Here is a 17,518-nt window from a genome sequence, read left to right on the forward strand (position 1 = left end):
GGTGTCGCAGTAGCAGATGAGGTCGCCAGCCAACCGCAGCAACTGCAAGTGGCCCCTCTGCTCATGCGGGTGTCATATTGACTTACCTGCCACTGCATGTCTCGCCACCCATTGTCATTGTCCCGTAGAAGCTGCGGTCTAAATGTGTGTTCTGACTATTCTCCTACATGTCCTCCATTAGCACTGCAGAACCCCATTCCCACCTACTCGCTCCGCGTCCCCCTCTGTCCTGAGTCCTTGCGCACCCAATCCCCCTCAAATCTCATTCTCCACACCCGGGTTTCAAGGAGTGCTCCTTTTGAAGAGCAGCAGAACTGCCAGTGTTTATGCCCCAATATTATAACAATATACCCCCCTACTATCTTGTTCACATGTATGGGTATGGCTTGATTCGCTTCTTTTATCAAGTTAGTATCAGAATCTACTTTATGTCTAGCTAAGATAATTGATTCGCTGTGCTTATGTATCCCCGCACCTTTCGGATAGGCTTTTCGGCTATTTTGTCATCGTGCTTGTACTTTCGAGATCGGCCTGTGATGGTGATACCTGTATTTTAGTTCTCGATCTTTTCTACTTTACACGAGCTTTGGTTTCAGTGAGAGTGGTGTTTTTGTGATTAGGAGCTGGTAGGTATTCTATCGATACAAGCCAACTTCAATTTCTTCTCGGAGTCCCTTTAAGGCTTTATGCTTGTTAGTGCCGTTATTTTTGGAGTTGGTGCTACATGTCCAGATTTAATGCCATTGTACTTAAGTCACAATGATGATAATACCTGCAAGGCAGTCAGAAAAAATACCTGAATATAAACGGTGATAATGAGTACAATATCTCGGGAATGTTGTTCAAATGAAATTTAAATATTATTTTGTGGAATCCTGCTTGACAAGTTGAAAATGTAGCCATAAACTCGCGTGCGAGCACTCAAGCCAAGAGCATGTCAGAAGTGCAAGTAAAAATGGCACCCTTTGCGTTGAAAATGAAGTCGAGGTGCCTCATTTGACTGAAAGTTACGAATAAACCATTAGCTACTGCATAGGAAGTTGTTACTAAAAAAGTTGCATGCCTTTCTGCATGTGGAATGGATATGAGAGTACGCATCGCTTGAGCATATCTCGAGCGAATGTGTTGCCACAAACTCAATATGTCGCAAATGGCAGTAAGGCTAATACCATTATATTTGAGTGACTGATACACCGCGAACGGAATTAAAATTTAAAGGGGCTCGAAACACCTTCCGAACGGAGCACATCAACTCGCTCAATCACTGCATAGTGTTGTCAGGGGGGTGAAACTTCCAATACCTCCCAGTGGCCACGAATTACAGACACTGTACTCTGTTTCATACATCAGGAGCAACGCTTTGAAAAATATGAAAGTAGTCCGTGTGAAAAAATAAAGGAAGAGGTGTTACACCTCGCTTATTTCGTGGCTGAGTGATCTACGGTACAATGAGGCGACAACTTGTTAGCAATAAATGCGCATTTACTCAAGCTCATGACGAATGTATCATGAAATAAGCCTGCAGGCAAAGCATTTACTTCTTTTCGCTTATCACAAGGAACACACTACTTTCTGACTGTGGCCTGACAGTGCAAACAAGGGCGCTAGCTTTGATAGGGTTGCATCTGATGTATAAAATGGAGTTTAGCGCCAATTCCTACTCCAGTTACGTTCATAGCGGTCGGTGGACGAATAATGGCGTATTAAGCCCCATGACAACAGACGGCCGAAACACGCAGGCGCAGGAGGCGTTTGCAGGGCATCTGCTTCACGTGCGGACTAGTCCCAACTAGGGTCCGCTAGGGGAGGTGGGCAGATGCATCACCATCTGCCTGCTCAGCACGCAGCTGCACGCCCCGCTTTACTTGGGTTTTTGCACACCATTCCTTTGCTGTTGTGGCATGTTAAAATTTGTTGCACTGCTGGCCAACAATGTTAACGCAGCACTGAGCCAATGTACGGAGAACAGAGGATATATTTTCCACGGTTTTATTGACACATATATCCTTCCCACTACTTTCAATCTAAAAGAGATATTTTACAAAATACACAATATGTCCACGTTACAGCATTCTGCATAATACAGACAATGCGTGTCGACGCATCAGAGGTGTTAAGTTTCTCTCAAAAGGCACAACTGACATTTTCAATACACCATTTGTTTCATCATTCACACAATACATGTGCGATCATTCCGTGCATACTGTGCACGCAATACAGAAGGATCATTCTGTGCAAAGTGAGTGCACGCAATTTAATGCATGCACAACACACCTTACAATTGTAGATAATTGCAGAAAACTGTAAAAAGCGCAAAAGATTTCGATCAGTATTATGCAACACAGTTTATTTCAGGATCAGGAAGGTCGTTTCAGTTGATTGCCCACCTTTAAAATCATGTAAATCACCGAAGAAGACATTTTTTAGAGCAAAATATTTTATGAGGCATGAAAACATAAGCTTTTCCAGCCATTTTAAAAAAACTGGAATAATGCTAATCAGCCTATAGTTAGTCGCGATGTTCTTATGGCACCGTTTAGAATGATAGAAACTCCAAAACGTTTCATTTCATCGTGAAAAACACCAGATTCAAAAATTAAATTAAATATATGTAAACTAGCATGCAAAGAAGGAACCCTAGAACATGCTTTAGCAGCTTGATTTGCAAATTATCACAGTCTAAAGCAACAGAGTTATTTAGGCCACTAAACATTCTGGACAGTCTGTAAGTTCCATAAAGTAACTGTTAACGGGGCTGAAAATTATATTTTCATCCTGTGTCACAGGGTGTGATGTTCTGCCTTTGCTGACGAAATGTTTATTGAAAGCGGTTATTACGCGTTATCATTCTCAAGTGACGTCGCGTGATTCAGGGAGTTTTGATTTTCTTTCAAGGTTTACCTGCTTTGATAAAAGCAGAATATGGCTCATCTGCGCATGTCTTTTTAAATATAAAAGATCAGTCACACGCACTTATTTTGTTTTTGAATGGTTCCATTGCATTAGCTGTAATGCACTGAAAGGAAAAAGTTTCATGGAATGCCATCTTCTTCACGTTTGTGCGCCTGGAATAAAACATGAATACAGGGCAGTGGTCGCTTACAGCACAAGCAACTGTGCTAGTACAGTGAATGGTTTTCCCCGTTGGTGATAATTAGGTCTAGTGCCGATGAACCTGACAATGTGATGTAACTGGGTGTAAAAATTATGTTAATAAAACCAGATGACAACACTACAGCAGTGAAATCAAAGGCGGTATTGCTCTCTTCTAAAACACCGATGTTGAAATCTCCAGAACATGTTAGTTACATTTTGTTTTTAGAGATACATCCCAGGAACTCATCAAAAACATTCGAGAAAACACATGTTACCACTGGGAGGACTGCATACAGCTGATAAAATTTCATCCTTGTTTCGCAACAGTAACATTTCATAATCAACAGTCACTTTAGTATGTTCACGCAGAATATCGTAATTTCTAGAGGCATCAGTATAAATGGCAGTACCACCACTTTTTTGACCTGGACAATTAAGAAAAAAGCCACCGTACCTATCAAGGTTATGGATATGATATCCATCACAGTACCATGTTTCAGTCAACATAATTGTATTAAATTTAAAGGTAAATTGATTTAAAAGGCTACTAAAGGTGTCACCATTGTTTATTGCTGAATGGATTCTCAAATGTATTACAGAAACGCTCGACAGAGAGGGGGGGGAAAGTGGATTCTGGGAGAGCAAATTCTTGATAGTCTATAGTGCGCAACTAATGCACTTTTCGCAAGTTAGTTACCTTTGAAAGGTCATGTTCCCCGGTAATCAATATTATCGTCGAGCCTTCTCTCTGAATCTCAAAGATTATATTTGTGCTCAGTTTTCTTCTTGATGGCCACACCAAACAGCCTTTTAAGCGCGGGACAAAAGTGCCCACTGACATATGTCGGAGTTAGTAAGTCTGGCCGCCTTTGCTTTCTTGACTGCCGCATCACACTTGGCGCCTCGACCATGAATGAAATGAAGGCTTGAAATTGCACTATTATGTTAGACTTGGCTGGATTGAGTGTTGGCACTCGGTGGCAAACTTCAATATCAGCGGCAGTGACTAGGACCTCAATAGCATTACCCACTTTGGAAACGACGTCCAGAACATTCTCGTCTTCATGTCTTTAGATACCTTGGATTCGTTCCTCGAGCATTGCTCTAGACTCACAATTCTCTACTCGTATACATCGGCCTTACTCTCAAGAAAATCAAACTTTGCACAAAGCACTTGATTTTCATTTTGCAGGGCTGTGTTTTTTGCAACTTCAGCATCTAACCTACTTTTTAGTTCTTCAATTGTGGAATCCGCAAATTTCATGCTTTGAGCTAAATTTTTTTGTTCATTTCACGTATTATGCAGTTTGATGCAAAGGTATCGTTTGTATGCCTCATGTAACAATTTCAGTTCTTGGTGGAGCTCATGTTTCAGGTTCAGGAAATATGCTTTTATTTCCTCTTTAAATTTAACCAAGTTCTTATCCATTGAGGTAACACTCAAAAAGTACACAGGCACAGGTAAAGCTTTGTAGCAGTGATGACAAGACAACAGCAAAGAGAAAAGTGCACACAGGACACTGACCTGCAGCAAAGAGTAGAACGGCATTCAGGCACTGTTCCATTTGCCGTCGCCACTTCCAAATGAGTTTGGCCTGCTGATTGTGGCTCCTTATAAGCCCGATGCGTTGATGGCCACACCACCTGGTGCTGAGCAATCTAGATGCGCTGCTTGTGCTGGTGCGTACGGCGAGTGGACAAGTCACCGGAGCGGGCACATGCGGTGGGCAGATATTCCAGGCTCAGTAATGCTTAACCAGCGGTAATGTGCAGTGAAGAGCAGAACGACGTTCAGGCGTTGTTACAGGTGTCGTCGCCGCTACAGTTAGGGACCTGCATGACAAGACACGCGAATGCCTGTCTGCAAAGACCTCAGGGACAACGAATAATGGTCGCTCACATACCTTGCCGCTTGCGTCCAGCCCCATGTTGCTAGTTGCTCACCTGTCTCCATGACTCCCCGCACACCCCTAAACAGCCTCCGGAGCAAGCGCAACTTTGCGTCTACATCACACCCCCGTGGCCCAATGTGAGGACCACACTTTCGACAGAGGACACTTCTGACAGAGGAAGAAGTGCCTATAATAGAGCTAGTGCCTCCCAAATTTCACATTTTGGAGGTTATGAAGCTGTACAACTTTTCCCCTGTAGCTGTTCAAAAATATACTGCGTTCCGTATTTATCACTCAAGGTTGTAAAAAATTCTCCAGCGCAAACTATTAAGGCCGACCCACATGGAGCGAACAGACGCTGCAAATTTCATGCGGCGCGGCGGAATGCCGACGCCCTGTCGTCGTGCTGCACCACATACTGCGAAAAACAGGCGACCACCACCAGACCGCAGCCGTCTTGATTTCAGTGTTGCTAACAACATGGCCTTAATCTTAGTAAACTGCAACAAAAAAACATTTTTAAACTTGCTCTAAAGCAGGGTGTCGAACCGGAACTGAACCCGAACCCGAAACCGGAACCGAACCCGAATTTTCGCCCGGAACCGGAACCGAACCGAACCCATATTTTTTTCGCCATCTTGGAACTGAACCCGAACCGGAACGATTCAAAGGAACCGTTCCGAACCGGTTCGAGACCCGGTTCAGCCCCACTTTTTTGCATCCCGGCATACGTCTTGTTTTTCGACAAAATGAGATTATCTATCGCACAGATTTACGCACCCGTATAGCTGTCTGCGCTGGGAAGTGCGGAAATGGTACCCAGTATATGTGACAGCAAACTTACAGGAGGTCTGGTGCCTGGGTAGAAGCCTAATGGACGCTTCTGTAATGTACTACCGCCAATTGTAAAGACTTGCACGTCAGGTTTATGTGAAATCTTGAGTTATTACTTCTCCCCTTTTACATATTTGCGTAAATCTTTAATCAAAATGTTAGGACTGATCTAACTCAATAAAGTACTGTTTGGTTTAGTTTGGTTTGGTTTATTAGGGCTTAACGTCCCAAAGCAACTCAGGCTATGAGGGACGCCGTAGTGAAGGGCTCCGGAAATTTCGACCACCTGGGGAATAATTTCTACCTGCTGGGGATCCTTAAAGGGCAGCTGCATAGGTTTTAGTACTATAGATACCAAACTTTTGCTTGCGTGCTTTCTTCTTTCAAACAATGCGTTAGACATTGGTGTACATGGAGCACCGCGTGGTATTCACCAACACATAATAAATAATTTATATCTGAATTTCTTCTTGACCCTGTTTCGGTTTCACCAACATAACGATGGCTGTGACGTGTAGTGGAAATTAGGTCGCGTGAGGTCCTATAAAACGGCAATATAGCTGCTGATACGTCGTTCGTTGCAAATATAGGTCTTGAAGTCGGCTGATATAAGTGCTAAAGTGAGTCAGAACAACGTATCAGCGTTTGTATCAGTTTTCCCGTGCCTCACGGGACCTAATGTTGAACTCACGTCAAAGCCATCATTCGGTTGATGAAACCGAAACAGCATGGGAGGAAAAATTATTTTCTAAATTATTTAGTGGCAGCAGGCGAATACCACACGGTGATCCATGTATTCTAATATCTATGGCGTCATTTGAAAGGAGAAAACACGCAATAAAACTGGGTGTCTATAGTCATTTTAGTACCGATTGAGAATGTGCCTTCCTTTTATTTGCGTCATTTCCCACAAATAGGCGAAATATTATCGCGAGTAATGTTGCGATGGTGGTTTCTGAGGTAAGGAAATGGTGCAGTCTGTCTCACTTCTTGATGGACACCTGAACCGCGCCGTGAGAGAGGGAGGAAGGTGGGAGTGAAAGAAAAAAAGAGAAACAGGCGAGTAGGGGTGGGCTCCAGAATAATTTCTACCTGCTGATGATCCTTAAAGGGCAACTGCATCGGTTTTAGAAATCGACGAGCTTAAAAGGGTCGAATGTGTGAAACTTCCAGGTAAGGTATGCGAAGTCCTTTTGGTCTAGCATTTGAAACGGTGACGTAATCACCAATTAAAATTGCGACGGCCTTCAAGCTTCTCCGCAGCGCACAACGCTAAAGGGGGGGACGCATGATGACGTCATCGAAAGTATCCGTACATTTCAAATGCATAAACGCCTGCTTTGAAGGAAAAAAAACCAACGGCACCGAAGTCAAAGCCCGCCGAACGTTGTTTGGAAGCGTCCAACGGAGCACGGCAGGGTGTGGCTGACGGCAGCAGTAATTTGAAATCATACCTTCCGTGACATCACACTGAACTTCCCCGCGCTCCTTTGTTGCTTTGAGGAGAAGTGCAAAATTTAATCGTCGATTACATCACTATTTTAAATGGTAGTGCAAAAAACTTAGCATGCTTTACCTACAACCTATATATATTTGAATCCTTGAGTATCGTGAAATTCTCAAAAAGTGGCGCAGTTGCCCTTTAACGTGCACTGACATCGCGCAGCCCACGGTGCCTTTTGCGTTTCGCCTCCATCGAAACCTGGCCGCCGGGGCCGAGTTCGAACCCGGGTACACCGAATAAGTAACCGAGCGCCCTAACCAATGAGCAACCGCAGTGGGTAGTGCAACATTTACTTTTGTAGGCGCTCACTGTCTTAGACGGCAAGTTCTAAATAAAACCCCTAACGATGGGCCTGTAGAGCAATAAAGAAAAAACATGGCTCAATGGTTGTGGAGCTCGGCTGCTGATTCCAAAAGTACAAAAACCAGCGTGCTCTGTCGCACGTCGAAAATCCCCAGCTGGTCTCCGTTAATCTGGAGTCCTCCACTACACCGTCTGTCATATAGCCCCAATGTCTACTCAACACGTTAAACCTGAGATATTACTGCTAGTATTACCAAAAGAAAATGTATAAATTGGTGCAGCTTCTTTTTTTTTTTAGAATCCGCATATTCTTGTTTGCGCGCGACGGAAATAAGCAACGAAAGGCGGGTTCTTGGCAAGGGTGGAGATGTACTAATAAGGAAAAAATTAAGTACCTATTACACAAAAGGGCAATGCGGAAATACATGTGCTCGCTGGCATGCGATAGTGATTACGCCCAAAAAGATGCTACTGCGATGCAATGTAACTACGATGAAGTGATTTCGTTATGCCGATTCACTGAAATCGTTCTGCTTCTAAGAAAAAATTGCTGCCAGCCGCCAGCGCGCGGCTCCATCCGCTGTTCGCGCACTGTTCGATCTTGAGTTCTCTGTCTGGCGACTTATATCTACTTTTCGCGGCCGGGATCGAACCCCGGTGGCGGCGGTTGAATTTCTTTGGAGGAGAAATTATAGAGGCCCGTGTACTGTGCGATGTCAGTGCTCGTTAAAGAACCCTAGGTGGTCGAAATTTCCGGAGGCCTTCACTACGGCGTCTCTCATAGCCTGAGTCGCTTTGGGACGTTAAACCCCATAAACCAAACCAAACCAATTCAGTTCTTTCACTATTTGTTTAAGTTTTGAAAAGATACTATACATACCCCTTAACACATACACATACAGTGCATTTCTACCTGTGCGAGCAACGAGAAACAATTTCAGCACTAAAATGATATTTTTGTCATGATGCTGTATTCTTTTGGGCACGAAGGTACGTCCTAACATGTAAGGTCCATGTCTGAAGGGTGAAAAAGGTTTTTGTGGCCGATTAAAACTAAGTCGAGCCCACTTATAGCGAACCTGACGGTCCCGCAGGTTCAATTTGTTATATCTGATGTTCGTAGCAAGTGGATTCTTCTTACAACAGCCAAAAATACTAAGGCCGCTATAAGTGGCAATTATTTCTTACAAAGCTGCGTTAAGCGTGCCTACTTGTGCAAAGCAGAGCCTGCCGCGGCTTTTTCCAGGCTATCTAGGGCGGTCATTTAATCCTCGTCGAGGCCTTGCTGCCAACTATCAAATTTAGGGACGTGTATAACTAATCATGGATGAAGTCTGCATGGCAACTGGTGGCAGGTCGGCCACGTAAATGAGATTCCTGGCAGTAGGATAATCTCGAACTTGGTGTTCAACGTCTCCGTCAGAGCAGGCGCTTCTGCGACTTTGTTGTCCGCAGGAACGTAGTTACCCGAGGAAACATCCGGTCGGCTATAGATCAACAAAGCGTTGCCAGAAATCTGCAATCCAGATTTCTTGTTTTCGAGCTTCATCTGTCGTTACTGGGCTGATCCAGCGACGAAGTAGCGCAGCGCTTGTGGCGCAGAAGGCGTCCGTTGCACTGTCCGCTATATGACAATGCCTGCACCTGGCAACGGCGCCAAAGATTGAGACGACTGGGCAGGCTATGCATACCACGTGGCTGGCATGGCCAGCAAGGATTTCAAAATTATCTAATCGCTGTTTTAAGTTGATCCGCGAGATTGGTCAGTTGCTTCGCTTTCGACGAATACCCTGTCTCACGCGCACAGCGCTTCTTCGACTCAGGATGCTTTGCCGAGCCGGCGAACGCGCTAGGCAATGATCGCCCTCGTTGGCCATCGACGCGGGTTTGGCCAGCGGCTACTTACTATTTCAATAGAAAATTGTAGCACATAGTTACCGTGTTTACTTTAGCATTTACAGTGTTACCGGACGCCGGACTTTCCGGTTAGCGCTGCGCACAGCAGTGCCACCTTATAATTCCATTTCTGTGTTGACATGTTTTTTCCGGGGCGGTGTCGTGAAGGTTGAGAGGCGCTATTTCATCTGCGTACTTAGCGGAAGAACGATGTCCACAACCTCGGGCTAGTTCACCACGCCACCTCGTTCGCTATAACCGAGTGGTGTGGCCAGAGTTGTTCGCTGTATCTGCGATGAATTTCCGTTGCCCTCATGCATATTTTCACGCGTTCACCACACCCGCTCAAAATAAGCGAGGGTTCGTTATATCTATGGTCATTGAAGTGGGCTCCACTGTACATCCGCTGATTTCGCTTTAATACACTAGTATCAAGAAAGTTTAGGTAAGGCTGCAGATGTATGGGTAGAGGAAGTAATGACTGATCGCAACATTTGTCATCTGCCTTGTGGAGAGGCCGTACAGGTAAGTAAAAGCCAATAGTGAGAAAACCGAATGAATCAGCAGTCGCGAGCATGTCCAGAAAAGACAGGCAAGCACTTATTCACCTATTAAGCATAGCTGCCAGAAAGGGGTTGTTTGTGGCTTTGGAAATAAACGCCTGAAACAAGTTGGTGGACAAATGGTGCATGCCATATAACCCCTCCTTATCACTCTATCAGGGGCGCAAAAAATTTTGTGGACGCAAAGGTTGCATTTGATAGCGCCCCAGGAAAAGTCACAAACATTCTATCACAAATAAATTTCTTACTTTACTATAGCGAGAAGCCACGATTAGCTGAGTTTTGGAAGATACTGAGCTATAGGGGCTCAGGATATATAACGTCAGTTACAAAGGCGATGTCGAATAGGTGATTTAAATAAAATATGTTTGGTAAGTTCTGGATGTTAGAGAGAGCCAGTGCTCCCACGAGGCTCTCGTTGGGTGGGGGATGGGCGGTGGAGGGATTCTCGAACATTTTCTTACCATGTAGTAAAGGAGGGAGGACAGGCAAGTCGGTTTCGGTGTGACGAAAAGGTATCTGTCTGTATGTATACGGGCCGATACATGACAGTTTCGTTTCTCAGTAGTACGCGGGACGTAGAGGGCGCGTGCAGCGGCAATTTTGGGGCCCCGTAAGTACACTGCGTACGAGAAAGTCCCAACTCACTAAAGCTTCAAGGGAGACCTATTACTCGCGCTACGGGGTCTCCCAAACTGCTCAAGCAGGAGGGTCTTGTAGATGCAAAATGTATCGGCTTTTCATCCTACACCTCATAAGGTGGATTATAGCGTATATACATAACCGATTTTCATTAATTTCGAGTTCATTTGATTTTGCGGCTCTTATCGTAAATTCGTCTTTTTGCTGCGGACAATAAATAAAATGGGTAAAGTGAGAACATCTCGCATTAAATAATTTTTTCATGCTCAAGTAACGCAGTAAACACGACAAAAGGAAGACAGAAGACGACACGAGCGCTGACTAACAACTGGTTACTTTCTTCTGGGAAAAGGGGCAGGACACAGGAAACAGCCCCAGAAAAACAGAACAAAGGTTAGAACTTAAAAACCATACTGCGCATGCACATCACAGTCGAGTCGTGACGTCTTTTTCAACGAAATTCGAAGAGTATCTTCGATAGTAGACGGCACTCACCTATCTCCTGTCCTGGACCTCACACAATGCCAAGAAAGCCTGACTCCTTATCTGCCAAACTGATAGATGGTGAAGCAACACACTCATCTGCTTCCCCACTTAGAAAGACAAGTCTCCTGTTTAATCACTCTGATCGAATTTGTAGGGAGATGGTGGAGGCCTGTATGATCAGGAAGGATGCAGATGAGCGTGTTGCTTCACCATACATCAATTTCACAGATAAGGAGCCAGGCTTTCTTGGCATTGTGTGAGGTCCAGGAGATAGGGGAGTGCCGTCTACTATGGAATATAATCTTCGAATTTCACTGCAAAAGCTGTCATATGACTCGACTACGATGTGCATGCGTAGTATGATTTTTTAGTTTTAATCTTTGCACTTCTGTTTTTTGGATTGTTGACTGTGTCCTGCGCCTTCATATACTTTTCCGAGAATGTAATAACCAGTTGTTAGTCAGCGTCTGTGTCGTCTCCAGACTTCCGTTTGTCCTGTTTACTGCGCTGCTTAAGCTACCGTTACCAACTTGCTCAGTTTTATGTTCTCGTAAACAAATCTTTGCATTTTTTTTGTATAGCGATGTGCAAGAAAAAAGAAAACGCATATCACTGAAACCCACCTGCGTTCTAATTTTTTTTGTCCTGAACCCGTTTGAACCCGTTTGAACCGGTTCGAGATGGTCCGAACCGGTTCGAACCGGAACGGAATGGCTCTCTGGAGCCGAACCCGGAACTGAACCCGAAAGGCGTGAACCCGAACCCGAACCGAACCCGAAAAAATACCGGTTCGACACCCTGCTCTAAAGCCATTGTTTATTAGAGGACGGCAAAGGAAACAAATTATTATTTAGATTTGTTTCAATTTTATCAACAGACCGTAGGCTAGAATAGGCAGAGTAAGGGCGCGTTCACACTTGTCCAAAAATATGGTGGCCGAAGCGGATTCGTTCGCTGCAAAAACTAGTACCTGTTCTCATCTGTCGACGCCCGGGCGAGGCAGAACTGCCGTGCCGCTGCTGTTTCTCACTTTTCTACACCATGCCACCACTTGCGGCGTACACAGATACAGTGAGAAAAGAACATAAATTTACGCTGTCTACATACCATAAGCGTATGTATGCTTACGTACGCTAAACGCAGGTGCATTCCCACTTTTAGTTCAGCGTATGCTAGCAGAGACGCAAAAACAAACTCAGCCTATACTGGTGCCATCTGGTTCACAGGACGGGAACCATTATTGTAAACAAACTGACTCTCCTCTTAAGCCTAGAAGTGGGAGAATCGTCACTCTAAATAAAATAAAAAAATAAAGCAAATTTATCACTTATACGTTTTCATATGGGCAAGGTGAGACGAAGCGAAAGACCGGTGCTCCATTTACGGCCAGTGAACGCACTGAAAAAGGCAGAAACAGCTGTCCCCACGCGGTGGAAATCGGTGTGGACTGATCGACCTCGCCGCGCCGCTTTCCATCCCGGTCGGCGTCAAAAGCGGCCAAATCCGCTTCGCTCCCCGGATTTTTGGGCAAGTGTGAACGCGCCTTAATACTCAGTGCATGCAAATTTGGACGCCATGTTGATTGTGGTTGGTTTGTAGAATCAAAAGCGGCTGGCGGAAGCTAGATGCGAGAGCAGAGCGCCCTCATTGATCCATGCTGACAGCTCGCATTCGCCGCTTCTGGTGAGCGGCTGACCACCAGACGAACGTATCTAGCACGGCTTGGTCGGCGGCGAACGGCCATTCGCAGGTTTTTCGTGAGAAAATCGCTCCATGTGGGTCGGGCTTTAGCCTATCTGGGCTCAACCACCGACCACAAGTTAGCTTATGATAGTCTGCATTTTTTGGCAAATAATCTAACATCGCAACTTGCCTGGATTGTCCAGAATCGGTGAAAAGCTGTAGTCGGCTGTGGTAGATTTTTCGCTGCAGGAAGCGGAGCAGCCGATTTGAGAGGCTGCACCATCTGGAGCACTCAGAGGCAACAAATGTCCCTGCCAGAGCTGGGCTGAGTCTCGCAGTTCCCCTGATGGTGCAGCCACTCAAACCGGCAGCTCCGCTCGCCGCAACGAAAACTCTGCTGCAGCAGACTGCAGTTTTTCACCAACCCCGGACGATATAGGCAAGTTCCAATGTTTGATTATTCGTTGAAAAACGCTGACTGTCATAAGGCTACCTTGTGGTTGGTGACTGAGCCCAAATATGCCAATGTTTACACAATAGAATTTTTTACAACCCGGACAGGTAAATACAGAACACATGGTATACACAGCTGCTCAGAACTATTGTCCTAACTGATATACATTAGTTGATAAAGGAATTGGAGATGTAGCAATGTGCACTAAACAATAATCAACACAAATTTTGAATCTTCCTCTTCTATAAACCTTTTTTTTTTTTAAATAAGAACTTTATTGGGATAACAGCAGATATGCACAGACACTGTTTGGACCGATAGCTACGAAGGCTAGCAGCTGGTCCAGTACAAAAATGACTTCTAGTTCAGTCGTAGAGCGCGGAAACTAAAGAGTTAATCATTATGTACACAACAGTACAGGCTTACAAAATAAACGCAACAAAAAACCAAGAATAAGATAGGAAACTGCAAGAAAACTACAAAGAATACAATACACTAAGAAATACAAAAATAAGAAAAGAATATACAGAATGCAAAGAAAAACAAATACCAAAACCAAACACCAAAAAAATGAAGTGTCAAGAATTCACAAAACAAGAGTTTCAGGCAAAATTTGATTCGACTTGTAATGCGGTTTAGAAGTCATTTTAAAATTTCTGGCTTCTTTTACCTCGATCGGCAATTCGTTCCACATTTTTGCGCCATTAAACTCTATCCGGCATTCACCACATAACATTGCTCCATTTAGGAAGGTTAAATTTACAATTGGATGCTTGTCTTGTTTTATGGGAAGGTAGGACAAAAAGGCCCAATGGAAGGGGAGAGCTAGTGTTTATTATGTTGTTTATCAAGAGCGAGATTTTATAGTTGCACAAGGATGGGAACGACAGTACATGATTAGCATCAAAAATACTGCTCCTAGAGTGATATGAATCAGATCTCATCATGTTCAATGCCCGTTTTAGGAGACAAAATAAAGGTGACAAGCAGGTTTTATATGTTTGGCCCCAAGATTCACAACAGTAACTGATATGTGAATGACAGAAAGAGTAGTATAGGGAGCGTAATACATCGTACGGAAAATAATATCTTGCCTTAATGAGCATGTTGCATCCGAAAGTAAATTTTTTGCATACGTTGTTAATTTGTTCTTTCCAGTGTAAATGGAAATCAAAAATAACTCCCAAGTAATTGAAAGACGAGACTGGTTGTATTAACGAGCTACGTAGAGTAAGTGTCATTAAATTGTTGGTTGTCTTGTACCTAGAGTGAAAAATGGCATACAGTGTAGACCACTTATAACGTATGTCGCGGGGGCCGCGACTATTTGCACTATAAACAGTACCACACTATAACGAAAACATTTGTTTTTTGACGTCAAAATAAATGCCATATGGGTAGCTTCCTGCTAAAAACTAGTCTATTTATCACTGAACAAAAAGCAGCTCACTAAGCCCGCTGCCCGCTTAGATTAGTTTGAGTATACCACACGCAGCACGACCACGGAGGAGTGCAATACAAGCGATTTCATCGTAGAGTGGGTGAAAAATAGACGGACGCGTGGTGCCAACAACAAGATGACTGCTGTTCCTTCAAGAAGTGGCAGCATAATCAGGTGGGCGATTATGCAAGACAACATGCTTAAAGTAGTGCCTTCGACCGGTGAAAGCAGTCTATGTGCTAATTACAAAGCGAAATTGAAAAAGCGTAACCTAAGCAGCGGAGTGTCAGCCACCATGGAATCGGTTCATGCTCTCGCATTTCCGTCGGACTGATTATCGATCACCGCATATTTTTTTGTTTTGTTTATTTTGCGGAGTAGGCGGCCGTGCACCTCAAAAGCCACCAGTGCAACACAGGAAAGCACACTTGCTGTTCCGCGTGGTCACCAAGCAGCTTTGAAAACCGCATTAGAACGGTATTTAGCTTCACGTGACCGCATATTAAGTGGAATGACTACATTGAGCCCTATGGGAGGCTGACCGGTGGCCACCAAAAGCCGTATTATATCTGGTCCCTCACTATAAGCGGTTATGTTATAAGTGGTCTCCACTGTACTTATTTTCAGCCACATTAAAGGTTAAGCGATTTTCAAAGAACCACGGAGAGAGGATTTTCAGTTCACTCATTACTGTTGTCTGAATTACAGGAAGAGATTCACCGGCAAATATTAGGACGGCATCACCTGCATACATTACTAACTGTGAAGAGTGAAGCGCCTGTGGAGTGAAAACAATACGAAACCCATAACAGAGCCCTGTGGTACACCGCAGGATATATTTTTAATATCTGACATGAAATCAATAATAACTGCCCTTTGTTTCCGTGAAGATAAGTAGCTATGAAAGAATTTATGTGAGCTCTCTACAAAACCATAGCTTTCAAATTTCTGCAACAAGATGGTATCACAGACTGTGTAAAATGCCTTTTTAATATCTAAGAGATGTAGCAATGTCACATGAAGCACCCTGAATTGTAATGCGTCTGATAGTAATTTTTTTTCTCATTAGAACCATCAATGTCTAACCTTTTTCCCAACTGGTTGGCAGTTGAAATGCCAGCTAAGTCTTAGCAGAGGATAAGATCCAATGGTAACAAGCATGTTGCGAAGTAAAACAGCTCTTGCATGTGCACCTATGTAGCACAAAACAGAGTAGTAATATGCTAGAAAAGCTGCAGCATCTGAGTGAAAATTATCCTTAGAGCCAACTTTCGGCAAGATTTACGAAGCTTATCTTCAAAAGCGTCACGAGCTGTACATGACAACTGGCAACATGCATGCCTTTCAACTAAATTTTAGATGTGCAGCCCCTAGAAGTACCAAAGCACTTGAACAGTCACCCCTCAAGGCCAGTTTACATCTTAAATCTAGCCCTAAACTTTGCTGCATGCAAATAAAATATAAATGCAAGGCAAGCTGCGGTGATACATTTGCTAATCTATACATTCAGTGACTGGATCGTTTTCATTGAAAGCCACAGAAAACTTTGCTCCAATTAACATTATATGCATCTAAAACGATATACAATGACAAACCTTGGTATCATCAGCTGCCATCTTCAGTGCTGGAACCTAGATGTGCTTGCATAAGTTTTTCCAGATTCATCTCTTTCCTTTCACTAGCAAAATCCAGGCCTCTTAAATAAGCTAACACATCCTGGCGGGCCTTCTGCACCTTGACAGACCATGAATGAACCTGGGACTTGGAGGATTTTTCTGAAAAAGGCAAGCACTGCTGCATTCAGGAAGGGGGCTACACGAACAAAGGAGTTGCTGAAAGACATTAAAGGAGTCGAGACACCAAATTACAGCTGCTTTTTCTTCCTTTAGAATGATGTGCAGCATATTAGGAAACATGGAAAGCCACATGGACTGTGCCAACAAGCGGTAAATAAATTATGATTGAATTTTTTTCCCACAGGCTGTTCCGGTTTCGGTTTCAGCAGAAAAACGATAGCTGCGATGTACAAGATTCGTTCAGGTCAAGTGAGGGGCACAAGAACCCTAGTATGGTCACTGCTTTCTTTGTTTTAATTCACACTAACTCTTATGCAAGCCTGCTCAAGAGTTGGAATGACAAAAATAAAGAAGCGGCTATTACAAATTTTTTGCATGCATTAGGTGACCAAAACGCATCTTGTGCATCACAGCCACCTTTCGGCTTTTGAAACCGAAACCTAAACAGCACGAGAAAAATAATTCAATTATAAATTATTCAGCTGCCATAGGTGAATTCCATGTTGGGACTCATGTATACCCTTCTCCAAAGCATCACTCCAAAGAAAAAATATGCATCCAAATATTTGGTATCTCTACTCTTTTATAGCACGCTTCAAACAGCTCAAAAACGTGTAAAAATCATAAAACAGAAGACACTTTTAACAGCAGGATGGTTTAAAAATTCAAATCACAATCAAACATGTTAATACTTTGAGTGAAACGCTCCAATAGGATTTTACTCTGGCTTAACAAAACATATACAACAGTTATGCATACACTTTGCTACTATGCTTGCAGTTTTGTTTGCAGGCAGAGTAAAATTCTTTAAAATATGTGCACAAATTTTCGCACAATCCAAAGAAGATCAGAACACTGCGAACAAATTGGGCATGAGACTGCATTTTTCCACCCGGTATAAACTAGGAGGACTGTGCAGGAGGGCAAA

The 17,518-nt window shown here is 43.7% G+C and overlaps 1 protein-coding gene across 3 annotated transcripts in view; it reads right to left on the reverse strand.

Annotated features, from left to right (window-relative positions):
- Positions 1 to 315: 315 nt before the first annotated feature.
- The window catches only part of Pstk (Phosphoseryl tRNA kinase), a 39,409-nt gene continuing 22,206 nt past the window's right edge, over positions 316 to 17,518 (reverse strand). The window contains exons 5-7 of one of the 3 annotated variants that reach the window (XR_016290181.1): positions 16,390 to 16,569; positions 4,622 to 4,929; positions 316 to 3,065 (exon numbers count right to left, since the gene is read on the reverse strand). Coding sequence is in view for 1 of the 3 variants with exons in the window: in XM_089578942.1 (XP_089435068.1) it covers positions 16,400 to 16,569 (170 nt within the window). In the remaining 2 variants the exon portion in view is untranslated. Of the gene's footprint in view, positions 3,066 to 3,233; positions 4,930 to 16,389; positions 16,586 to 17,518 lie in introns of those variants that run through there. The other 2 variants (XR_016290182.1, XM_089578942.1) reach the window with 2 other exon arrangements.

This window comes from Amblyomma mixtum, chromosome 3 (assembly GCF_055824585.1).
Source record: "Amblyomma mixtum isolate Tamu chromosome 3, ASM5582458v1, whole genome shotgun sequence".
NCBI classification, from domain to species: Eukaryota; Metazoa; Arthropoda; class Arachnida; order Ixodida; family Ixodidae; genus Amblyomma; species Amblyomma mixtum.